This window comes from Haliotis cracherodii, unplaced genomic scaffold, assembly GCF_022045235.1.
Source record: "Haliotis cracherodii isolate W230 unplaced genomic scaffold, xgHalCrac1.p SCAF_10, whole genome shotgun sequence".
Classification (NCBI taxonomy): domain Eukaryota; kingdom Metazoa; phylum Mollusca; class Gastropoda; order Lepetellida; family Haliotidae; genus Haliotis; species Haliotis cracherodii.
Window position 1 is genome coordinate 12,324,575 of NW_027266265.1, and position 26,412 is coordinate 12,350,986.

The 26,412-nt window shown below is 39.7% G+C and overlaps 2 protein-coding genes across 2 annotated transcripts; one reads left to right on the forward strand and one right to left on the reverse strand.

Annotated features, from left to right (window-relative positions):
* Positions 1–1,741: 1,741 nt before the first annotated feature.
* LOC139446490 (eukaryotic translation initiation factor 6) lies at positions 1,742–9,190 on the forward strand. Its single transcript, XM_071227801.1, has 7 exons — positions 1,742–1,997; positions 2,736–2,821; positions 3,483–3,658; positions 5,346–5,456; positions 6,200–6,265; positions 7,283–7,464; positions 8,322–9,190. The coding sequence occupies exons 1-7, from the start codon at positions 1,891–1,893 to the stop codon at positions 8,329–8,331; spliced, it is 738 nt and encodes a 245-aa protein (XP_071083902.1). The 5' UTR covers positions 1,742–1,890; the 3' UTR covers positions 8,332–9,190.
* Positions 9,191–14,064: 4,874 nt separating this feature from the next.
* On the reverse strand, positions 14,065–26,265 carry LOC139446501 (cilia- and flagella-associated protein 418-like). Its single transcript, XM_071227810.1, has 6 exons — positions 26,092–26,265; positions 24,975–25,032; positions 24,320–24,393; positions 21,028–21,093; positions 18,162–18,310; positions 14,065–15,841 (listed from the first exon to the last, which is right to left on the reverse strand). Exons 1-6 carry the CDS (start codon positions 26,202–26,204, stop codon positions 15,744–15,746), a joined length of 558 nt encoding a protein of 185 aa, XP_071083911.1. The 5' UTR covers positions 26,205–26,265; the 3' UTR covers positions 14,065–15,743.
* Positions 26,266–26,412: the final 147 nt, after the last annotated feature.

Genomic DNA, 26,412 nt, shown 5'->3' on the forward strand with positions numbered 1-26,412 from the left:
TCGTTGCACGTTTGATTCCTTACCTTGTGTTTGCATAGTTTGTTAATCTGTTTGGTGAAGATATCCATATGAAAAGAAAACAATTACTCACTTGGGATGAAGTGTCAGAGTGGATAGACCAGTGCTTTCATGTCAATAATATAACATTTTGTGCAGAATTGATACTTTTTGGAGTTAAAGAGAACATTAAAACAGATATAGTGTTCGATTTACTTTTATTTATGGCAAAATTCTATATTTATAGATGCTAATTCCAAAATACAAAACCTAATTTTCATGTTTATAAAAAGGGAGCTTTTTAACGATACAGCATTGAAAAAGATATTGCTTCCAAGACAGGTAATCAGCAGAAATTCTATGGTGCTTGAATGCTGTATCATCAACTTTTCGAAAATGAAGAGCAGCTTTCATTTACTTTTAGTTTTATACTTTTATACTTATGTTTTAAAAACTTAAATAGTTTATGCATACTTGATTCATGCAGTATGTTCGTATTATTAGAGTGAATCTGTGAGTGAGAAGTATGTTATTTTCTGTAAAAAATAAATAAGATGTACTGATAAGTTGTGCTATACGTCACGGGCTTTCTGCTATCCCGGGCGGAAGCGCATTTTATGTCACAGGTACTTCTTTTTTAAAATGATAAAAGAAAAAAACCAAACAATCCAATCTAATGTACCTAAATGTTAGTGTTGTAGTCTCGGTCCCAATAGCGTAACCGACTGGGCTCTGACTCACTGACTCAACATGAAGTGCAGATGTAAATATGACAGAAGACAAATTCTATGGATGACACGTTGTTTTTTTAAAATATTATTTGCATACTTGTGTATGAATATACTAAAAACCCAAACAATCCAATCTAAAGATACAGTTAAGGAGTTGCACCCGCCTCGCCTAAAATCCGACTCGCCTAAAAAATATATATAATATTTTGGTATGCGTTTGGCAGAAATAACTTAGGTTAGGCCCAATGATCACAATTACTAGTATATTCATACACAAGTATGGAAAAATTAAAAAACCAAACGTTTCATCCATAGAATTTGTCTTCTGTCATATCTACATCTGCACTTAATGTTGAGTCAGTGAGTCAGAGCCCAGTCGGTTACGCTATTGGGACCGAGACTACAACACTAACAGTTAGGTACATTATGTGTATAAAATGCATAACTATGTATTTCTGATAGTTACATACTTATTCTAAAATACAAAAACCGACCGTAGTTCGCTCAAAAAAAGTTTAGGCAAGTCGGGTCAAAATCTTTTTAGGCGAGTCGGAGTTTAGGCGAGTTGGGTTTATCCCCAAAGGCGAAATATGGAAACATAGTTTATAAACTATCACCCTGGCGGTTTGAAATAAATCCATGCAATGGGATACCTCGTTACTCGAAATCTATAATGTTGAATAAATGTAGCATTTAATTTTCCTCAGCGAGTTAACATGTACCCTCCCCTCTCAACTCAAGTCCCGTCCCTTGGGCACACTATGAGGTATTTATGGGCCGCTTCAAACACTTCCAGCAGTTGACGACGCTTATTCAAACCTTGCCATATCAACAAGGTTCGCCATATAACAGTTGAAAGAAATGATTATCACGACACGTATAAGAATAAAATAGGTAACACAAAATAAGCTATTCCATAACAAACTCGTGACATATTTTCACAATTCGTTGTTGGGAACTCCAACTTTTGACTACACCCAGCAACACACAATTCTCAACGTCATACCCATATGTTGTGACGTTTTGCACATGTTGCACAACTAAAGCATGGTGTGAACACCACGTTGGGAAATATCAAATCGTTGGCCATCTATTTATACTGGAATTGCACAATCTTGTTTTGAGTATATAGACTCAACACGTGCTCAGGTAGCTCATAGCAATGGCTGTACGTGCTCAGTTCGAAGGAAATAACGAGATCGGTGTTTTCTCAAAGCTGACAAATGCTTACTGTCTAGTTGGAATCGGGGGCTCTGAAAACTTCTACAGGTGAGCTTGCATGTGAAGTAAAATAGATGGAATCAAACAACACTGATCCAGTCTCAGTAATTGACAATTTTAAGGTTTAGAATCCTCATGTGGATCTCCGTAATTACAGCTAAGCTCATGGCAAATTAGCCAAACGTTAATAACACCAAATCATCTGTGATTCCACTTGTTTGTGTTTGTTTGTTGAGTTGAATTGAAGAAGTGAATTTGAAGAATTGATTCAAAGTTGTAACTATGGAATTCAACTGAACCGAAAAAATGGTTGTATGCCATGTGATTACACGTATGTGCAATTATCAGATTATGTCAGACTTCCTGTGATCATGGTGAGAAGTGCAGAAATATTTTACACGTGAAGGAAATACTGCCTTTACTGACCTATTTGCAGTTTTACTCACTTAAATCAAGCAGTCACATCTTACAACAGCCATGGGTTGCTGGGGACGTGTTCTAACCTGGAATCCCAAATGGGCCCCAACGTTTTGTAGTGTAGGGATTATTGAGCATAGTTTGGTGCCTTTGACAAAACTGGTGCTGTGTGTAAAACTGAGTTATAGTGTGTGCATAGTTATTCTAATCATTAAAAAGTCATGAACTGCAAGATTGATGTACATCATCTATTGAATCGATTTAGAAGAAAATCTTTTTTTGAAAGCAAACCTTGCCAAGACTGCCAATAGTCCAGTGTATTCCCTTATGAAGTATCACATTGCAATATACAAACATTTTCATTTTCAGTGTGTTTGAAGGGGAATTGTCAGAATCAGTTCCAGTCATTCATGCCAGCTTATCAGGATGCCGTATCATAGGAAGGATGTGTGTTGGTAGGTAGCCATCGTCATTGTACAAACTTGTTCTGCATTTGTATAATTCTTTGATATTGCAAGTTCAATTATATTACCACAAACTTTTGTTGTTTGTATCAAAAAGTAATCTTCTCAACTCTTTGAGTCTATTGTCAGAACTTGTGGCCTATAAGATATTTTGGGGTATAATTTTGCAAGCTCAATCATCATGATCATATCACCACAAAGTGTAGGTCTATGTCACAAAGTGATCTTCTCCAACCCTATTTGAGTCCATTTTATTTTTGCCTCCATGAGTAGTATGGATAATGGGGGTTCTGTCGCAACCCCACTGCAGCTGGATATATATACCTATACCGCTACTACAGGTGGCATTTTTTATGCCAAAATGATTATGCGATTCAATGATAGTCTAGTTGACGAGAGTGTCATAAGGAGAGTGGAGGTCATTGGTTCGATTCCCGGTGGCTGCATGGTGTTTGGAATTAGGGGACAAAGCAAGAATTGTCTGTCTCGGCAATAATCTTGAACGAGTCGTTACACCCCATTTCACCTCCCCTCACCTCACCATACCTTAGCTTTGAACAGTGTCAAATGTGCATGATCAGAACAGTTTGCAAAAAGTATTTTATTGTAAGAATTCCTCAGATTCTTTCAACATGTGTCTCTTTCTTCCCAGGCAATAGGCATGGTCTACTGGTGCCAAATTCTACAACAGATCAGGAACTTCAGCACATCAGAAATGCTTTGCCAGATTCTGTGAAACTTCAGCGTGTAGAGGAGAGGTTGTCTGCCCTTGGCAATGTGGCTGCCTGTAATGACTATGTTGCGTTAGTTCATCCAGATTTAGATAGGGTATGATTTCTTTTTCTTTGGTGAAAATAAACCCCAGTTCTTATTACAACTGGGCACAGGGGGCACGGATGGCCCAGTCGTCTAAGGCGCTGCGATTCACTGTGCAGAGTTGTGTCCCTTGGGCTTGCCAGAAACCTATGATTGTGGGTTCAAGTCCCGATTCGCCCCGATTATGTCTATAGGTTTGTCAGCACCATACCCATGCTCGTGGATTTCACTAAAGTGGTAAACATCTGAGACCTGCATCACTTCGGGCTTTCCTCCCACATTAAGCTGACACGTCGCGATATAACTGGAATACTGTTAAAAGCGGCGTTAAACCCAACACACACTAACAACTGGGCATACATTGTCGATTTTTCATGGCTTTGTACGCATTGTGCTCCTCCATCACCCATGAAGACATACCGATAAGGTTGCTGTGCAGTGTAATAGTGATGCACGTTTGTTTTTGGTATTAAACGTTAGGGATATGATAGAAATTGGTATAAGTCACAAATCACTAGTTCTGCTCCTGTTGTGATGTTTGGTCTGCAAGCTATGGTTTACACGAAAGTGTTAAAGTCTACAATCTGCATCACTTGGGTCTAATCCTTTTACAAACAAGAGAGTATCTACCATTACATTCAGTTTACTTTTATATGAATATAAACATGTGTCTACGGGTGGCTCAGTCGTCTATGGTGCCGCAATTTGCTCTGCAGAGATGTGTCCCTTGGGCATGCCAGAAACCTATGATTGTGGGTTCAAATCCCAGACCTAAGACCTGCATCACTTCGGGCTTTCCTTCTACATTAAGCTGACATGCTGTGATATATAACTGGAATACTGTTAAAAACGTTGTTAAACACAACTCACTCACTCACTAATATAAACATGGGCTTGTAGTAAATGTACTTGTCCCGGTGAACAAAGTCTATTTCTACTTGTAAGCTTTGAATCTACTTCCCAAAATTTACCTACCACATATATTCAGTTGATTTGACACTTTCAAGTTACATATCGTCCGTCTCCTGTCCTCAGCAGAGCCCAAAAGACCAAAATGAAAGTAGCCCAGGTCGGAGACTGCACTTATTTAATTGACTATAAGTGAGACAACAATGACTTAATGAATTGGCTTTCATCAAATTTTTCACAACACTTTGGGTGTATTTCATTTAGTATTGTCATAGATGTCATAGGGAGAAGCCCAGAATTATTGAAAATGATGTAAAAATTGATTTTGTTGTGAAGAAGCCCTTGACAAGGACCCATACATACACTAGCCCTTTGGAAGAATTAGCAGCCGCAGTTGAGCATGCATGTTTAAGTTTTTATCTCCTCATTCTTTCCGAATCATATATTTTGTGCTTATTTACACACGTACGAACAATGGCACCCAGAACATGTACACTCAGTCTTGTCCGTGAAGATCCAGGTTAGAATAGGTCTTCAGCAACCATGCTTGCCGTAAAAGGTGACTATGCTTGTTGTAAGAGGCGACTAAGAGAATCGGGTGGTCAGGCTTGCTGACTTGGTTAATGCATGTCATCGATCCCAATTACGTGGATCGATGCTCATGATATTAATCACTAGATTGTCTGGTTCAGACTTGATTATTTACAGACCACCATCATATAGCTGGAATATTGCTGAGTGCTGCGTTAAACATCAAACAAACTACATTCAGTCTTTGTATTTATTTCAGGAGACAGAAGAAATCATCAACGACACGCTGAAAGTTGAAGTCTTTCGTCAAACCTTGGCGGGAAATGTCCTTGTGGGCAGCTATTGTTCCTTCAGCAACCAGGGAGGCCTGGTAAGATGTTCTTTCAGATTTCAGAACATACATCTTGACCCCTATAGTAGATTCAGGCCCTTTAATCTCAGTACCGAATGCTATATACATAGAGTAAATGTGGAAAAGGGGGCCACAACAGCTGATTTAGTGTCATCTACCCTGTGGGCAATAGCCAGGCAGAAATATGTCGCCGATACTTGATAAACAAGGCTTTGTCGCCGTTACTTGATAAACAAGGCTTTGTCGCCGTTACTTGATAAACAAGGCTTTGTCGCCGTCACTTGATAAACAAGGCTTTATCGCCGTTACTTGATAAACAAGGCTTTGTCGCCGTCACTTGATAAACAAGGCTTTGTCGCCGATACTTGATAAACAAGGCTTTGTCGCCGTCACTTGATAAACAAGGCTTTGTCGCCGTTACTTGATAAACAAGGCTTTGTCGCCGTCACTTGATAAACAAGGCTTTGTCGCCGTTACTTGATAAACAATGCTTTGTCGCCGTTACTTGATAAACAAGGCTTTGTCACTGTCACTTGATAAACAAGGCTTTGTCGCCGTTACTTGATAAACAAGGCTTTGTCGCCGTCACTTGATAAACAAGGCTTTGTCGCCGTTACTTGATAAACAATGCTTTGTCGCCGTTACTTGATAAACAAGGCTTTGTCACTGTCACTTGATAAACAAGGCTATATGGGGAGCTAATGCTTGTACAAGTGTCTCACTGATGATTTTTGCACATTTGTATGTTGTTGTTTTTTCAGGTCCACCCTAAAACCTCAGTAGAAGATCAGGATGAATTGTCTTCTTTGTTACAAGTTCCTTTGGTGGTGAGCAAACTACAAATCTAAAGTCATGACATCATTGTCTCATGGGCAAATTCTTTTCTGTGTTTTTTGGTTTTGCTACTCGGGAGTTTTTCTTATTTTGTCAGGAGAAAAAAAAGATGGTTTTATTTATGCATTCTACTGATGGCATGGTCTTTGAGAAGCAAGAATAATCCCATGTTATTTTTTTAATAAAGATGAAAGGTGTCAGTGTTTGATGAGGTCAGGGTAGTGGGGTAGCCTGGTGGTTAACATCTTCCCGAGGCAAGGGGGTTAACTGACTATAAAAGTCCAGTTCCCCACCCTTGTTGAACAAGGCTGGTATTCCGCAGTTACATTTTGGCTGGACTAACGAGTCTATGCACGGTCCAATCAAAATCGTGCAACGAACTACATGGATTTCAACGTACAGATTTCAGTTGACTACAGGATTTGCAAAGCATGTATACCGCCAATTTGGCGTTGACAGATATTTTACATATCTTTTTATGTTTTTAATCAATGTGCTCAAGTAATTTTACGCAATTTGCGGCGTAAGAACCGTTTTATTACAATTTAGATCTTGATTATCAATCAGATCGTATTGACTGGGTGCCGCCATTTTGTTTGAAGCAAATGCAAGTGATATGAGTGATGGAACCTGATTGGTTAATAGGAGCGCCATGAAAGGGACATACCTCGTAATAGCCGCTAGTGGCGCTACGATCGAGCCTGGAAATTCCAGCCTAGTTCGCCAAGGGTGGGAACTGGACTTTTGTTGTCAGTTAACTCCCTTATGTCGGGAAGATGGGTGATTTAAGCATATGGCATCACTTGATGAGGTCGGATTATGTTGGATACTATCAGCTTAAGCAAGAGAAGTGCTTTGCTATGAATCTACTATTCTCCTAAATCTAGTATGTTGGCATTGATCAGAGTAGCCATTTAACTTTTTTGTTGTCATAAGGTGGTTATTTTGAATGCAGCATTATGACTTTAGAACCAGGACCAATATTGATCTCGTCATGACTCATCTTCCAGGCAGGGACCGTAAACAGAGGAAGTGACGTCATAGGAGCAGGCCTTGTGGTCAACGACTGGATTGCTTTTTGCGGTCTCGACACAACAGCTACAGAACTGTCAGTCATAGAGAGTGTGTTTAAATTAGGTGACAACCAGCCATCTGCAGTAGCATCAGGGATGAGGGACGCCTTGTTAGACAGGTGAGTTTATTGCATCAGGGATGGGGGATGTTGGTAGACAGGTGAGTGCATTGCATCAGGGATGTGGGACGTTGGTAGACAGGTGGGTACATTGCATCAGGGATGGAACACGTTGGTAGACAGGTGGGTACATTGATTGCATCAGGGATGGGACACGTTGGTAGACAGGTGTGTACATTGCATCAGGGATGGGAGATGTTGGTAGACAGGTGGGTACATTGTATCAGGGATGGGAGACGTTGGTAGACAGGTGTGTACATTGCATCAGGAATGGGAGACGTTGGTAGACAGGTGGGTACATTGTATCAGGAATGGGAGATGTTGGTAGACAGGTGGGTACATTGTATCAGGGATGGGGGGACGTTGGTAGACAGGTGTGTACATTGCATCAGGGATGGGAGATGTTGGTAGACGTGTGTACATTGCATCAGGGATGGGAGATGTTGGTAGACAGGTGGGTACATTGATTGCATCAGGGATGGGACACGTTGGTAGACAGGTGTGTACATTGCATCAGGGAATGGGAGATGTTGGTAGACAGGTGGGTACATTGTATCAGGGATGGGAGACGTTGGTAGACAGGTGTGTACATTGCATCAGGAATGGGAGACGTTGGTAGACAGGTGGGTACATTGTATCAGGAATGGGAGATGTTGGTAGACAGGTGGGTACATTGTATCAGGGATGGGGGGACGTTGGTAGACAGGTGTGTACATTGCATCAGGGATGGGAGATGTTGGTAGACAGGTGGGTACATTGCATCAGGGATGGGGGGACGTTGGTAGACAGGTTGATTGTATTTTTTAAACTCTTTGATGGCATGAAGAATTATTCAGTTATGATCTTTTCAATTTCAGTATGACATAACGACAAAGGTGATGGTAAAGGTTTGAAGTCTCCATCCTCAAAGTGCTACTGTGTCAGTATCTTGTGACGTGTGATGAGGAGATTTGCCAAAGACGAAGCAGCGGGCTCCATTTCGGAGGGGAGATAACTCTTGAGTTACATGGAGCAATTTCACGAAAAATCAGATAGTTCTACATACTGGTGACTGGATTTGAAAATACCTCTTTTCAGCATCGTCATTGATTTAAACAAAGCCCTGTTTCACAAATTCATCTGGCATTACAAAAATATCAACTCCACATTGAACTATGGGATTCATGACCTTTGTTTCATTCAGTCTGTTTTGATTAAGTGATGTCCAGTTGTAATGAATCAGGTCTACAGTGATTCAACTTTATTAATTATAACAGAATCATGGAATCATCTTTAAGACAATTAGAACATACTTTTATGTTGTTAAGTTGTCAAGATAATAAACAGTGATGTAATCTTTTTGAATAAATATTGAAAAACTAATCATAAAATTTGAGAGAAATATATGCTCTGGTTCATTCTTGCCCATCTGTTGTCGTCAATGAAATTCATACTATCAATTAGAAGTTATCAGATTTTCAGATCAGAATAGAGATGTTTTAAGGAAGTGGAAAGGTCTGTGTTATTGTGTTAGACATTGTATGCACATATATCGATTCAAGCACATGTTGATTTAAAATGTGCTTATGTTGACATTTTGACGTGGAGTTGACAAAATAGTGTCCTTATTTTGTGCTCAACTAACATCAAACTTACGTTCCTGACGCCATACTTTTACCCCTGTAAATAAACATGAATAGTGTGTGACCACATGAAATAAAACCAGAAAGGAAGTTTCAAATATGATACATTGTGTTGAATTTAATTCCTGTGAATACAAAACCCCAGAAATCCTCTGTTTTGGCTGTCATCACACCATAAAAATCTTTTTCACCAGAAGTCCTCTTCACTGTCAACTACCGGTATTCATAATCACTTGTGCAGGTAATAGTATCTTGCTGCCCAGGCCTTTTGTGCATGCACAAGGTGGGAAATCTCACTTCTTTCCTGTGTGTGCTTGCAGCATTAATTTTTTTGTCTACATACATGATATACATTGTTGTATTTTTTTGCCAACATTGTGCTGCCAAGGTAGAAGGATGATGTCACAACTCGTCAACAATCTGATTAAAATCGGGTCTTTAACTCTGATACAAAGATCTCCAGGAAGATCTGAGCAAAATGTGATTGCCCAATGTGATGTGTGTTTGGTTGTTTGCTTAACACCACACTCGGCAATATTCCAGCTATATGACAGCAGTCTGTAAATAATTGAGTCTGGACCAGACAATCCAGTGATTGACGTCATGAGCATCAATGTACACAATTGGGATACAATGACATGCATTAATCAAGTCACTGAGCCTGACCACCCGACCCAGTTAGTCGCCTCTTATGACAAGAATTGTCTCCAGCATGGGTTCCTGAGTGAGCGAGTTGGGTTTAACACCGCTTTTAACATTATGCCAGTTATATCATGGCATGTCAGCCTAATGTGGGAGGAAAGCCTGATGTGATGCAGGTCTCAGACGTTTACCACTTCAGTGAAACCCACGAGCACGGGTATGGTGCTGACAAACCTAGAAACATAATTGGGGTGAACCGGGATTTGAACCCACAATCATAGGCTTCTGGTGTGCCCAAGGGACGCAACTCTGCACAGCTAATTGCGGCGCCTTAGATAACTGGGCCATGGGTTCCTGAAGATCTGTTCTAACTCAGATCTGTCCCCGGTGTGAGATGTTGCTCATAAAGTCAGTCATAGGGTTGTCTGGTTCAGACTCAACTATTTACGACCCTGTGAAGATTCCCATGCTTGCCGTAAAAGGTGACTATGCTTGTCGTAAAAGGAGACTAACGGGATCTGGTGGTCGGGATCGCTGACTTGGTTGATGCATGCAATCGATCCCAATTGCGTGGATCCATGCTCATGATATCAATCACTGGATTGTCTGGTCCAGACTCGATTATTTTACAGACCGCCTTCATATAGCTGGAATATTGCTGAGTGCAGCGTCAAACAACAAACCAACCAAATCCACTATTTACAGGCCAGACATTCTGCTGGAATATCGTGGCTTTAAACAACAAATGAAAGAAGAAACTAGAACATAATTTCCAGGTTTTATTATTTGAACACAACAGCACGGGTTTCACAACCCACGTGAATACAACAAGCAGAATGAACAAGATACTGAGGTCAGATTAATGGTTGGTCAAGGTTTCTGTAAGTGGAAACAGTTGGTAAGGAATCATTTGAATCTTCAATGAGGGTCCTGATATGTAGGGGGTGGGTGGGCCAGTAAAATTTTGGCCCTTTTGTCCGTATTGGTAGTCTTTACTATCCCCGCCATAAAGTGAGGCAGGGTATATACAATGGAGTTTGTCCTTCCTCCTTCCTTTCCATCCTTTTGCTTCTCAAGCGGGACGAATGTTCTCCCAAACTATTTAAGTTAGAGCAATGACATTTTTCACGCTATTACTGGTCATGATCTTTAATGAGTTTGAAAATTGGTGTCTTAAATTCATTTTTTACAGAGTTATGTCCCTTGCTCTGTGCTTTTCAACTTTGTGCATACTGTGTGAAATGGCGACAAGTTCTGAGAAATTACTGAAGTCACTTGAATATAAGTTTGCATGGTCATAGAGGAGATACTTGTCAAGACAGTTTGAAAATTGGAGCCATATATTCATTTCTTTACAGAGTTATGTCCCTTGTTCCATGCTTTTCAACTTAGTGCATTGTGTCTGTACTCATCTTACGTTTACAATATGTTTTTTTAGTTGTTTTACGCTAAGCAGTATGCCCCATCAGGACCCTCTTATGTATACTCTACTGGTCTATGGCAAGTTGAGCTAACAACATACTTGTGGTCCCTGAAATGGATAAATATGATAACTCAAGTTTTATGTTGAATAATATCTACTTTGTCATTCTTCACTGTCATTTATCGGAATCAACCTCACACAAACAAAAGCAATCCTTCCTATGAATGATTGAGTGTAGTTTTATGCCACTTTTAGCAATATCATGGCAGGGGAACCCAGAAATGGTCTTCCCACATTGCACCTATTTCGAGAATCAAACCAATGCCTAAGGCATGACAAGCAGACACTGAAGCAACTAGTCTACCCCACCCACACTAAGAGTTAAGTAAACGTGTCTTGTCTAGAATGTAGAGGGATAATACTCATCTTCAGTTATCCAGGGTATTATATCTACATTCAATTGTAATAAATACCCTGGACTAATAAGGCAGCATAAGGACTTCCCTCCCCCATCTCAATACTTAAAATATGATTTTCAAAGCTAACAGACAGTTTATGACAGTTTCTCATTTGGGGTTTTGCTCCCATGGGGAAGTGAACTCGGATCTATGCTCGACTGTTCAGGAGGGTAATTTTGATTATTTTTTTTTATGTGCTAAGTTGGGATAAGATAAATGGGGCCATGGTGGTGATTGAGTGCAGGTGCTTATCATAAAAGAATGGAGATATCCAGTCTAGGGTTTCTGCCACTTGTCTGAGAACTGGGGCTTGTAAGATTCTGGTTGGGCTTGTAAGCTCGGATGGTAAGTCTTATAATAACATCAAAATGTAAAACAATATTGCTTAATGTCAACTTCGGGCTAGTAGCCTTAAAAGTATTTGGCACAGACTGTAGTACACTGGATAATTGAGGATGGGTTAGACTATTAGGGCTGGGATGGGTAACTCTCCTGGACCTTTGGTTAGTCACATGATATATTGTTTAATGACAAAAATTATCTAGAACTCACTAATGTTTGCATTTCTTTCTGACTATGCACCCATTTGTTCTCACTTTTTTAGGTTTGAAGGGGCGGTCGGGTAGCCTAGTGGTTAAAGCGTTCACTTGTCACGCCGAGACGAAGACAATGTGTGAAGCCCATTTCTGGTGTCCCCCCGTCTTTTATATTGCTGGAATATCGCTAAAAGCTGCATAAAATCGAACTCACTCACTGATAGGTTTGAATAAAGGCAAAACTTCAGTCAACTTCAGTGTATACATGACCATATCACTTTATATGTGTATCTGAATACATTTTGCCAGGGCTACAGTCAAACTATTCCAAATCGGACATTTAGTACCATCTTTCATTAAACAATATATCACATGACTAACCACGGGTCCAGGTAGTCCTGTGGGTACCCAGTTCTTTCTCCATACTCACCAAATCCGAGTACTCAAGTTACCCGTCCCAGCTCTAATACAACATAATTATCTTACCGACATGTTTTAATATGACATTGTAAAGAAATTAACACAAATTCAAAACAGCTGTTTGATCGAGCTGAGGTTAACTTCACATGACTTCCATTGAATCGGAAAAAGCTTGTGGCTTTTGCTTTAAAGCGGGGCATAAGGCATTTATTCTGCCTCTCAGAAATCCACGTGCAGCCTGTATTGCTCCTGGTGGGGTATAAGAGATTTATTCTCCTGCTGAGAAATTTATTCTCTTCCAAGACAGGTTACGCAGTATTTTATCCAGATCACATGGACTAATCAGATCTCATCATTCTGACATGGAGGTATGATAATGCCATTTTATATCGTTAACACACAGTGAATAGATTGTTAAATGTATGTAACATCACACATTTTTCTTGCCATGTAAGCTGTCAAGTACAAACAATATGACAACATGTTCAGTTGTATTGGCTATTTCTATAGAAGCTGAATAGAAAGTGACCTCATGTATCCATAATTCAGAATGAAAAAAATATCAAAAACAATAATTGGTAATATGTTTAACCCAAGATAAAAAGTGAGACGAGTTTACAGAGATTACCATCATTCTATTGACAATAATCATATACCTTAATTTATACAACAACCAATCACATTCAAAGCACTCCATCCATCCACACACCTGGGTCCACTTGCACAGAACAATCTTAGTTACAATCAATCTTAGGCAGCTACAATCAACTTTACAATCACCATTCAATTGTCCTCTTAAGGATTGCAGCACTATGATCGCTTTGTGCAAGCGGACCCAGTTTGACCTTGAGGTCAAAGTCGTATTGACAAACAGACAAATGAGAGAATGCTGTTTTATGCCACAGTTGGCAATATTCCATCTATACAAGGGTGGCATTTTAAGGATCAAATCTTTGCAAGCCAAACATATGCCTGTATGAGTAACACTCAAGGACTATGATACAAAGACACACAATCACATACTGTGACAGCCTAATCAACTTTAGGCAACAAACATCTGCCCGAAGAGCAGGAGGTCGGTGGTTCGATTCCTGGCCGTGTCACACCAAAAGATGTGAAAAGATGGTACTTATTGTAATCTTGCCTTGCACTTGGCTTGCACTTGGCTTGCACTTGGCTTGCACTTGGCTCAGAGTCAATATACTAAAAGAGTAACACTATTTTTCAGGGCATTATCATTTGCAGAAGCCTGAGATCTTCCATTAACTGCCCGATGAAGGAGGGAAGTTGGAAAACACCGAGGGCTTCTGCAAATGATAATGCCCTGAAAAATAGTTTTACCGTTACTATAGCTAAAATGGATGGAATTTGTTATCAAACTCGAAAGGGTGTACGGGAATCACGCACGCACGAATTCGGTGTTAGCGTTGGGCGTCTCAACGTGCGTGATTTCCGTGCTTCGAGTTGAGTTGATTGGTTCAACTGTGTCATATGGCCCTGTGACACAGGGGTAGCATTATGCAAATGGCTGTTTCAATGAATGCTCGTTCCACCCGTGACGAACAGGTCTGGTTGCTGATGAAATATAGTGATAGCTAAATAGACAGATTTTTTATTCATGCACCGATTGTCTTTAAATGTAATATCCAGTTACGTATGACTGTTTAAAAATAATCTCACACCAACTTTGACTGGAGTAGGTCCGATAGTTTTTCAGATATTGTAGTAAACGTTGATACCTTAAATTACCTTCCAGACTATATATTCCTGCAACAACTTAAGTACCGGTATATATTTTCAGAAGAGTTACTTTTGACTGGTCAATGTAATACCTTTGTTTTCATACCTCAAATTCATGGACACAGCAGGGAGGGAGTGAGTGAGTGAGTGAGTGTGTATTTATGCCACTTTTCGCAGTATTCTAGCAATATCACATCAGGAGGAACCAGAAATAAGCTTGAACTACCGTTTCATCATATCTTATTGTGAGACACCATGGTGACATCTCTAGCAAATAAATGGCAATAAATTTTAAAGAAAACCTTATTGGGACACAAACAAACAAACAAACAAACTGAAACTCACCACACACACACATTGCTAACACACAAAAGACTTTCTCAAAAACAGTGTTTGTGATGATGACACAGGACAAGGTACACGCTTACGTAGCAGGAATTCAAATTGGTGAATTGATGTCTTGAACATACCGGAATATCATTGTAACATGCATACCAGAATTATGGAACAATATAAACAATCTTATGTCCAGCCTTTGAAACTTAATGAAAATTCTTCTTACAAATGTGACCAATTCTCTTGAATTGATCACCTAAAGATATACATCTACGTCTCCACAGAAACATTTCCATGAACATCAAACATAATTGAATATATATGGTATATATATCTATCTATATATCTATCTATATACATACAGTAAACTATGTTTATAACAAACACACTTATAACGAACTGACGGATATAACAAATTGGGGGTGTGTGTGTCCTGGCCATATGCTGTATGTATATGCTGTACACATGCTTATAATGATCTACGGTTATAACAAACTAAAATTAGTGATCCCTTTGGGTTCGTTATAATCATAGTTTACTGTATATATATATATACCCATTCGTATATATATGCATAAACAAATTTGGTGGTTGGTTTAATGCAAGCAATACAGTATCATATTGGCCTAAGGACCATAAAATAAAATAATTTTGCCTTGTCTTTGCTCATGAGCATTTTCTCAAGAGTCCACAACCTCTGAAATTGGCTACAGTCAAGATTTCACGAACAAAAGATAAAGTTTCTTGAAGTCACTATTCACTGTTCATGAAAAACTGCCTCAGTTTGATGCTATGGTCATGAAGAAATAACAAAGTAGACAAAATTTATGGATAACAACTTCTTCAGTATACTGTTATAGAATGTTTGGGTGTAGGTCTTTATACTGTTGTCAAGCAGCAAGAAGATAAGGATCTGTACCGAATGTCGCTATAACAGTATAATAAAGAAGTTGTTATCCATATATTGTGTCTATCTGGTCATCTGTCAATGACTGAGGAACATATATCAAACAATTCCAGAAGAAATGGTTGGTGATGGTTGTACCATGGTGGTCAATGGGACGGAATGATCTGGGATCTGTCATCTAGAGCCTGGTCTGCGTCAATGCTTGCCACACACCCACTTCAACTTGGGGTCTTTCAACTCCCCCAGATCCTGAACAGACCTCCAGCAACACTGGCAACAGTACGCTCTCATGCCTAAAACAACAAAACAACTGTCAGTATGCTCTAATGCCCGAAACAATAAAACAACTGTCACTATGCTCTGATGCCCAAAACAACTGTCAGTATGCTCTCATGCCTGAAACAACAAAACAACTGTCAGTATGCTCTCATGCCCAAAACAACTGTCACTATGCTCTAATGCCCGAAACAACAAAACAACTGTCACTATGCTCTCATGCCTGAAACAACAAAACAACTGTCACTATACTCTCATGCCTGAAACAACAAAACAGCTGTCACTATGCTCTCATGCCTGAAACAACAAAACAACTGTCAGTATGCTCTCATGCCCAAAACAACTGTCACTATGCTCTCATGCCTGAAACAACAAAACAACTGTCAGTATGCTCTGATGCCCGAAACAACAAAACAACTGTCAGTATGCTCTGATGCCCGAAACAACAAAACAACTGTCAGTATGCTCAGATGCCCGAAACAACCAAACAACTGTCAGTATGCTCTGATGCCCGAAACAACAAAACAACTGTCAGTATGTCCTGATGCCTGAAACTACAAAACAAAAGTCATTATGAATTGTTTGATTACTTAGAAGTTGACGGATGACAAAGTAGAGACAATTTATTGCTAACAACTTCTTTATTTAGTGTAAAGGAGACGTTTCGGTTCAGATCCTTATACCGTAGTCAAGCATGCCTTGCCTGAGGATCTATCCCAAAGGTCGCTTTTACAGTAAATAAAGAATTGGTTATCCATAAAATGTCTCTTCTTTGTTTTAATAGACAGTATGCTCTGATGCCTGACACAACAAAACAACTGTCAGTATGTTCTGATGCCTGACAACAAAACAACAGTCAGTATGTTCTGATGCCTGACACAACAAAACAACAGTCAGTATGTTCTGATGCCTGACACAACAAAACAACAGTCAGTATGTTCTGATGCCTGACAACAAAACAGTCTGTATGTTCTGATGCCTGACACAACAAAACAACAGTCAGTATGTTCTGATGCCTGACAACAAAACAGTCTGTATGTTCTGATGCCTGACACAACAAAACAACAGTCAGTATGTTCTGATGCCTGACAACAAAACAACAGTCAGTATGTTCTGATGCCTGACAACAAAACAACAGTCAGTATGTTCTGATGCCTGACACAACAAAACAACAGTCAGTATGTTCTGATGCCTGACACAACAAAACAACAGTCAGTATGTTCTGATGCCTGACACAACAAAACAACAGTCAGTATGTTATGATCCCTAACACAACAAAACAACAGTCAGTATGTTCTGATCCCTGACACAACAAAACAACTGTCAGTACGGTCTGATGCCTGAAACTATCAAAAGCAACCCATCTTGTGAATTTCTAACTTCCCAGGGCACTAATTACAGTGGTCCCTCGCTACAAAGCTACCAATGGGGTCCAAATAATTGGTGGGCGTTATAGACGATGAGCCGTTCAACCGAGGCGGAGGAGCGCTTGGCCAATCTCACGATCTTCGCCTTGTCTTGCACATTGCAATGATACAAGTTGTTTACAGTTCATAGTGTAAAAAATATATCCATTATGTTTTCGCCGTTTGTTATTATTTACAAGCCTTAACTGTTACATTCAATGTGAAAGTCCTCTACTTACATGAAAATATGGATCGATAATGGTAGTAACAGACGCTATGAGTGAATTCATTACGTTTGTACAGAGTGTTTCAGTGGCATTGATTGGTCATGTTGCTTAAAATACGGAAAACGAGAGTTTTGACCAGCAATAGAATTTATTACATGGGTGCATTCATACACATTCATACAAATATAGATACACATTCAAGCCAGATTAATTGGTTTGATACGATTACTTGATCCGAATCAAAAGGAATGACCGCCAGGATGTGACAGCAACTACATGTGAGTTGACAGTGTCGCCTCAAATTGGATTGCCCACTAATTAAGAAAATGAACTTCGCTTGTGGTTCTCTTTTATTGCATGCATGTGGTTCTCTTTTATTGCATGCATGCGCTTCTAAGATCAAAGGATGTATAGTGTGAAAGGTTAACTAGTAGAACAATCGTATTTCCGGGACTTGCTGCGGATGTTTTCAAACAGATTATTAGAACTCCATTCAGCAATAAACAGTTGATTATGCAATGAGAAGCGTTATGTGCAAATGAACAATGAACAACAATAGAATCATGTCTGTGTTAAACTCTCAGTATAAAAAGTGTACATAGATTTTGGGAGTCATGTGTTACCGCGCGTAGTAACCGAGGTAGCGCTTTATCGAAGAGCACAATAGTGAGGGATCACTGTATCACAAATTACAAAATGCTTACCTTTACAAGCTGTAAGCTTAGATTTCAGTTTATCAAAATCTGGTACATTGTTCCTGAGAAACAGATAGTCTGTACTTGTAAGCCATTCAAAGTTGTCAAACTGTGACACTCGGAAGTCACATGACGTACACCTCAGCTTGTCACAAGCCCTGAAACAGAGAACTTGACACTAAACATGCCTGCCCTAAGGTCTTACACTAAACAAGTCTGTGTGCACTGTGGACTTGACACTAAACATGCCTGCCCTAAGGTCTTACACTAAACATGACTGTGTGCACTGTGGACTTGACACAAAACATGCCTGCCCTAAGGTCTTACACTAAACAAGTCTGTGTGCACTGTGGACTTGACACTAAACATGCCTGCCCTAAGGTCTTACACTAAACATGACTGTGTGCACTGTGGACTTGACACAAAACATGCCTGCCCTAAGGTCTTACACTAAACAAGTCTGTGTGCACTGTGGACTTGACACTAAACATGCCTGCCCTAAGGTCTTACACTAAACATGACAGTGTGCACTGTGGACTTGACACTAAACATGCCTGCCCTAAGGTCTTACACTAAACATGACTGTGTGCACTGTGGACTTGACACTAAACATGCCTGCCCTAAGGTCTTACACTAAACAAGTCTGTGTGCACTGTGGACTTGACACTAAACATGCCTGCCCTAAGGTCTTACACTAAACATGACTGTGTGCACTGTGGACTTGACACTAAACATGCCTGCCCTAAGGTCTTACACTAAACAAGTCTGTGTGCACTGTGGACTTGACACTAAACATGCCTGCCCTAAGGTCTTACACTAAACATGACTGTGTGTACTGTGGACTTGACACTAAACATGCCCGCCCTAAGGTCTTACACTAAACAAGTCTGTGTGCACTGTGGACTTGACACTAAACATGCCTGCCCTAAGGTCTTACACTAAACAAGTCTGTGTGCACTGTGGACTTGACACTAAACAAGTCTGTGTTTACAGAGAACTTAACACTAAACAAGTCTGTGTGCACTGTGGACTTGACACAAAACATGCCTTCCCTAAGGTCTTACACTAAACATGACTGTGTGCACTGTGGACTTGACACTAAACATGCCTGCCCTAAGGTCTTACACTAAACAAGTCTGTGTGCACTGTGGACTTGACACTAAACAAGTCTGTGTTTACAGAGAACTTAACACTAAACAAGTCTGTGTGCACTGTGGACTTGACACAAAACATGCCTTCCCTAAGGTCTTACACTAAACAAGTCTGTTTGCACTGTGGACTTGACACTAGACATGCCTTCCCTAAGGTCTTACACTAAACAAGTCTGTGTGCACTGTGGACTTGACACTAGACATGCCTTCCCTAAGGTCTTACACTAAACAAGTCTGTGTGCACTGTGGACTTGACACTAGACATGCCTTCCCTAAGGTCTTACACTAAACAAGTCTGTGTGCACTGTGGACTTGACACTAGACATGCCTTCCCTAAGGTCTTACACTAAACAAGTCTGTGTGCACTGTGGACTTGACACTAGACATGCCTGCCCTAAGGTCTTACACTAAACAAGTCTGTGTGCACTGTGGACTTGACACTAGACATGCCTGCCCTAAGGTCTTACACTAAACAAGTCTGTGTGCACTGTGGACTTGACACTAAACATGCCTTCCCTAAGGTCTTACACTAAACAAGTCTGTGTGCACTGTGGACTTGACACTAGACATGCCTGCCCTAAGGTCTTACACTAAACAAGTCTGTGTGCACTGTGGACTTGACACTAAACAAGTCTGTGTTTACAGAGAACTTAACACTAATCAAGACTGTGTGCACTGTGGACTTGACACTAGACATGCCTTCCCTAAGGTCTTACACTAAACAAGTCTGTGTGCACTGTGGACTTGACACTAAACAAGTCTGTGTTTACAGAGAACTTAACACTAAACAAGACTGTGTGCACTGTGGACTTGACACAAAACACGTCTGTGTTCATTGAGAACTTGACACAAAACATATCTGGTTTCACACAGAGCTTGACCGTAAACATGTGTGTGTTTGTTGAAGCTTGACACAAAACATGACTGTGTTCACTGAGAACTTGATAACAAACATGTCTGTGTTCAATGAGAACTTGACACACAACAAATCTGTGTTCACACAGAGCTTGACAGTAAACAAGTCTGTAATCACTGTTAACATGAAACCAAACAAGTCTGTGTTCATTGAGAACTTGACACAAAACATATCTGGTTTCACACAGAGCTTGACCGTAAACATGTGTGAGTTCGTTGTTCACTGTTAACATGAAACCAAACAAGTCTGTGTTTACAGAGAACTTGACACTAAACATAAGAGCATGACTGTAAACAAGTCGGTATTCACTGTTAACTTGATACTAAACAAGTCTGTGTTCATTGAGAATTTGACACTAAACATGTCTTCGCTGAGAACTTGAAAATAAATAAGTTTGTGTTCACCGAGAACTTGACACGAGTCTGCATTCACTATAGCTCCCACTGAACATAAACAGAGGACTGCAATCAACGTGACAGTTCTGGTGCAGACAATCCAAGGATAAGGGTTCATCTGGGATTTACTGCAATGTCAAAGTAGTTCCTGACTGTGACAACTTTAATTGGCTGACACCTCCATAAGCATGTGGGTTTCCTTTTGTTAAAATCAAAATTTCCAAATCAAAGTGGTAAAGAAATGAAGCCTAACTGTTTTAGAAAGCTGTCTTCTGATTGGTTCAAGAACCCATGCATCCTTCATTTAGATTGGACTATCAAAGTTCACTCAGGGTTCATGCAGAGAAGCATCGTATAGGAGTGGTGTGATTATAATAAGATTAGGTAAAATATCAGCCAGAAAAATCACTTACCGTTTATTTACACTTGAGGCTGAGCCCAAAGCACAAGAACTTCCACCTAAATATACTGGAAAGCATCTGAAAATTATAAATGTCTAGTCATAAAGAGTAGAAATCTTACTTTGAAGTGCATCATGTGAAACAGGCATGATCCAACGGTTAAATGAGTGAGGTGTAAGGTTTGATGCTACAATGTTTCCGTTTACCGGTTACCGGTTATTACCAGTTTTATACCGGTAAATTTAGGCTTGGACTAGTAATTCAGGTGACTGCCAGTCCCTCGTGACCGGCAAATAAAGATCCTTATAAATGAAGGCAAGAGGCGAGAAGAACTGCAACAGTCAGACTGTAACAAACCGGAACAAATATGTCCGGGACAAGGCGGACGTTTCAAACGACATGGTCAGTTAGCAACGGGTTCAACCATAAGTTCCCTGAGAACAGAAACACACAGATGGCAAAATGCTCATTAGAAATGAAACCCAAAGAGGTTAAAGTTGTGGAACCGAGGCGAGAAGGGAAAAAAGGGCGAGCGAGCCTGCACGGTTGCTGTTTCATTCTTCTCGGCCTTCGGTCTCAAGGGGTTGTTTGGACCATGAGTGTGCATGAATGTCGCTAAAGGTCCTGTGCATGATGATACACATGAGCAGAAAGCATTAACTGGATTCCCTGACATTCCGCAGTAATAAAAGTCTTGGTGGGTGTGGCTTAATTTTTTATATTCAGTGCGAAATGAATGCAATAACACGTCACCAATTCAGCTAATCAGAATGCAGGAAATTCAATGAATACAACAAAAATTTCATCATTTTGACTTGACACTTGTATGAAATCTTCCAACAAGATGATATGCATGATTTTGAAAAAAGCAATATATCGGTATTTTCCAAACGTATTTAGGTACGTATTCATTGGTACTTCATATCCCGGTATACCGATAATATCGTGAAATTCTAGTCAATACACAATACTTGGGTATGTATACACTACATTCCTCCAACACCCATGAATAAAGATGGCTGCTATGCAGTGTAATAGTGACTCATGTCTATGTTTAGTCAGCTAATCAAATAACTCACAGATGTCACATGACCTTGCTCTATGCATAAACTTTGTGTGACCCCAATGGTTGACAGATATTGATTAGTTCAGGTTTATTGTTGGTTTGTTTGTTTGTTGTTTAACACTGCACTCAACAATATTCCAGCAATATGACCAGAGCCTGTAAATAATCAAATCTGGACCAGGCAATCCTGTGATCGATATAATGAGCAATAATCTACGTTGTCAGGATAAAAGGACATGCTATCAAACAAGTCATATCTGACCACCTGATCCATTTAGTCGCCTCCTCTGACCAGCATAGAATCTCTAGGGGCGATTACTGTTAGAGTAGATTAGATGACTGCGACCCGTGAAGATCCAGGGTAGAATAGGTCTTCAGCAACCATTGCTTGCCGTAAAAGGCGACTATGCTTGTCGTAAGAGGCGACTAACGGGATCGGGTGGTCAGGCTCGCTGACTTGGTTGATGCATGTCATCGTATCCCAATTGTGTGGATAGATGCTCATGATGTCAATCACTGAATTGTCTGGTCCAGACTAGAATATTTACAGACCGCTGTCATATAGCTGGAATATTGCTGAGTGCGGCGTTAAACAAACAAATGAATTAGATGGCTGCATGAGAAATATTGCTGATGTATTTTCAGTGCTGACTGGTTGATGATGTTGGAGATTTATCGAGGGCTTCCGGTAGACCTGATTTCTCACTTGATCTCATTGGTCTGATAAGTAGCTGGTTTACCTAACACTGGAATGAGGCCATAGTTTGATTCATTGATTAAAAACAGCAACTGCACAGAAAAGCGGTTGTATTCATTCATGGGTGATAGGGGGCCGTATCATATCACGGGGGCTCAGATAAATAGTGGATAACAGTCTTGTTACTCTAACTTTATAAGATTTTGAACAGTGTAATTCTATCCTGCTGCATCCATATTGGAGTGAGTGAGTGAGTTGGATCTAACGCCGCTTTTAACAGTATTCCAGTTATATCGTAGCGTGTCATCTTAATGTGGGAGGAAAGCCCGAAGTGATGCAGGTCTCATTCTAGGTGAAACCCACGAGCACAGGTATGGTGCTGACAAACCTAGAAACTTAATCGGGGCGAACCTGGAATTCGAGGAATCCACAATCATAGGTTTCTGGCGTGTCCAAGGGACGCAACTCTGCACAGCTAATCGCAGAGCCTTAGACGACTGGGCCACCTGTGCCCCCCATCCATATTGGAATCAAATGTCATCTCATAGTCATAATGATAATATCAATATCAAGCGAAATGCAAGCCTCATCTGAAAATTGTAAAAATATTTAATTTGTCCCCTGATTACTATTACATGTCATTAAGGTTAATAAAATTACTTTTTACAAATCATACACTATTGATACAGGCTCCAATCACACCAGTGCGAATATGAAATATATATAATTTACTTTATCAACATTAATGTTTACAAATAATACATGAATTTGTGCAGTGATTGGGATGTTTTCCTTTAAAGTTGACTTCATGTTAGGTAAACAATATACAGGGATAAACAATGGAACAGCTTATCATCTTGATGGGGGCTGGGGGGCTGGGGTGTAGGGCATAATCATCAACCATGTCCACTGGAGGTGAACAGCAGTTTTCTTTATATATTCAGATATACTATTTCATCACTATTTTTACATTCTAGTATCCAAAAAAATATTTCCCCACACTAAAACTTGAAAGTATTTCTTCACACCCCTCACTTCCTGTCACATGGCCCAGTCCACACTGCCACACCTGGATTGTGTCTGGGCCACTTCCTGGGCTGATTACGCAAGCAATTAGAAATCAAGGAACAAAAACTGCTGTTATCTTATCAGGTCTTGTTCTTTCAAAGGGAAATATTTAATTAACAACTGGTCAGGAAACCATGAAATATAATGGCCCAGTTGCCGTGTTAATTACCTGAACATGATTGTTACAGAATAACAGGAGTATTGAGATGAGGTCTTTTTAGATAACCTTGACCTGTATGTCATGCTGGTTCCATGAGCATCCATAATTACTCAAGAGTACACTGCATAATTTCATTAACTGAGAGCAAGATCAGTTTTCAAGATATGATATTTGTCACTTCAGAAACAACATGTAATATTATTTATATGCATAAGAGGTGTATAGAATTTTAAAAGATTATATTTCTACATCACATAACACATTATAAGTCTGGATATTAATGAGGTTGTTTGTGACCAGCTCACATACTTACTTTCGAGAAGATTGTGACCGCTGGTTGGCTTGACCATCTGCTGAGGTCTTACTGCCTATATCGAGATGCTTCAGCTGCAAAATAAGGCATCCATCTTACTATACTGTGTGATGCTAAGTGTTGATTACTGTGTTTCAGCTTACACTTTCCTGATGATGATTGTATAATATATACATACAGTCTGCAACATTAGCCACTAGTCCGAACCCTCAGTCTAGTAAAAAACATTTCGGTCTTGGAAGCTCAGCTAATAAGATCACCAATATAACCCTAAAATGTGCTACTTATGATGCTAAGAGTCAAGTTTATGCTACTAAACGCAAACATTTTGAGCAGAGTAGACTAACATCTAGTCTCTGAAATGAACATATCTTACAGAAAATAACACTTTGAAGATTGTTAATTCTTAAATTGTTAACTTATTGTCTGAAAACAGTGTTCTGTTAAGTCTTTCAGCATACACATTCTTTTCATGGTGAACATCTGAGTTTGCATTTGGCAGAATAAACAATGATAAACAAATTGTGCCTTTCAGACTATTTTCCACTTTACATATTGCTAGGACAGTACTTTGAAAAATGATGTTTCACCAACAGTGTCTCATTTTGTTCTTACAAACAGTATTCCATCACATAGGACAGATCAAATTTGTTACCTGTGGAATGTCGTCATCATCTTTGAGAATGTCATCAATGTCATCATCTAATTTGGCTCTGTCAACAGTAAAACATACATATACTGAAAGGTTAGACATATATCCTTCAACTTTTTCAAAAGTAAGAGTGGTTTGTTGTTTAACGCCGCACTCAGCAATATTCCGGCTTTATGACGGCGGCCTGTAAATAATCGAGTCTGAACCAGACAATCCAATGATTAATATCATGAGCATCGATCAACGCAATTGGGATCGATGACATGCATCAACCAAGTCAGCGAGTCTGACCACCTGATCCCGTTAGTCGCCTTTTACGACAAGCAGAGTCACCTTTTACGGCAAGCATGGGTTGCTGAAGACCTATTCTACCCCGGAATCTTCATGGGTCTCAAAAGTAAGAGCTTTGTGAGCAAGGATCATATAAACAAATTTCAGATGACAGCTCGTGATCTACGTGAGGTGGCAACAGGGTCGAGCTAAGAAAAGGGGCCTTGATGTGGCAAGGGTAGAAACTATAGGCTTTGATATGGGATAATGGACACACTTGCCTCGGGGAAAAAAGTATTTAGATACATGTATAAAACACTTTGGTCACGCATACATTGAAGTTGACTGAAGCTTTATCTTTATTCATTAGTGACTTGTAATGTAATCACAGAGTTAAAGTGAGTTTTGGTTATTAAACAATATATCTCATGACTAACCACAGGTCTGGGTAGTCCTGCGAGTACTTGGGTCCTACTCAGAAGACCTATTCAACCCCTATCTTCATGGGTTAAGCACTGAATTACCTAGTCCAGATTCAATTATTTACAGACCTCCAATATTGGTTAGTGCGGCGTTAAACAACAAATTACTCCAACAATATCCTAGCAGATGAAGTATTTTATCAATCTTCTTTCAAAATATCTGATGTTTAATATAGATTCTGCATCATATTGGCATGGCTATGGATCTCTAAAATACAATATCTATTTCTAATCAAGATAAAACAATTCTTAATTGACCCATGTACATATATTATACAAGTTGATACCGGTTCAATCTCCTTTGTGTTTTCTGTTGAAATATTTTTGACATAGATATCCACTATCATCGGTAAAGTGAAATCGCGCACCTGTTCCTGGGTTTATTGGTAGTTATTCTTTTGTGGGATCCCGTTGTAGATTTCCCGTGTGTACAGTATTTAGTTTCGACCTCATCTAATAAATCATCTATGTCATCAGCCATCCTTGATTACCACGATGATACCCCAGCTACTGTTTACTCGATCACCAGGCTCATGCTCGTGTTTACTTCCGATTTCCACTTTTAGTAATAACGTTTGAAAAAGGTACACTAATGATTGGTTGACATTTGTAATATAAACATGGCCATTTACAGATTAATGCTACAGTAGATAAATAAAATTTGTAACGAAGTTTTAACAACTTTAATA

Excerpts from the sequence above, each read along its gene's own strand:
- LOC139446490 (XM_071227801.1), top strand. The coding sequence starts at position 1,891 with ATGGCTGTACGTGCTCAGTTCGAAGGAAATAACGAGATCGGTGTTTTC. Across the intron at positions 1,998-2,735 it reads GGCTCTGAAAACTTCTACAG|TGTGTTTGAAGGGGAATTGT; the intron begins GTGAGCTTGCAT and ends TTTCATTTTCAG. Across the intron at positions 5,457-6,199 it reads TCAGCAACCAGGGAGGCCTG|GTCCACCCTAAAACCTCAGT; the intron begins GTAAGATGTTCT and ends TTGTTTTTTCAG.
- LOC139446501 (XM_071227810.1), bottom strand. The coding sequence starts at position 26,204 with ATGGCTGATGACATAGATGATTTATTAGATGAGGTCGAAACTAAATAC. Across the intron at positions 25,033-26,091 it reads ACCAATAAACCCAGGAACAG|AGCCAAATTAGATGATGACA; the intron begins GTGCGCGATTTC and ends TACTGTTGACAG. Across the intron at positions 24,394-24,974 it reads ATGATGACGACATTCCACAG|CTGAAGCATCTCGATATAGG; the intron begins GTAACAAATTTG and ends CTTATTTTGCAG.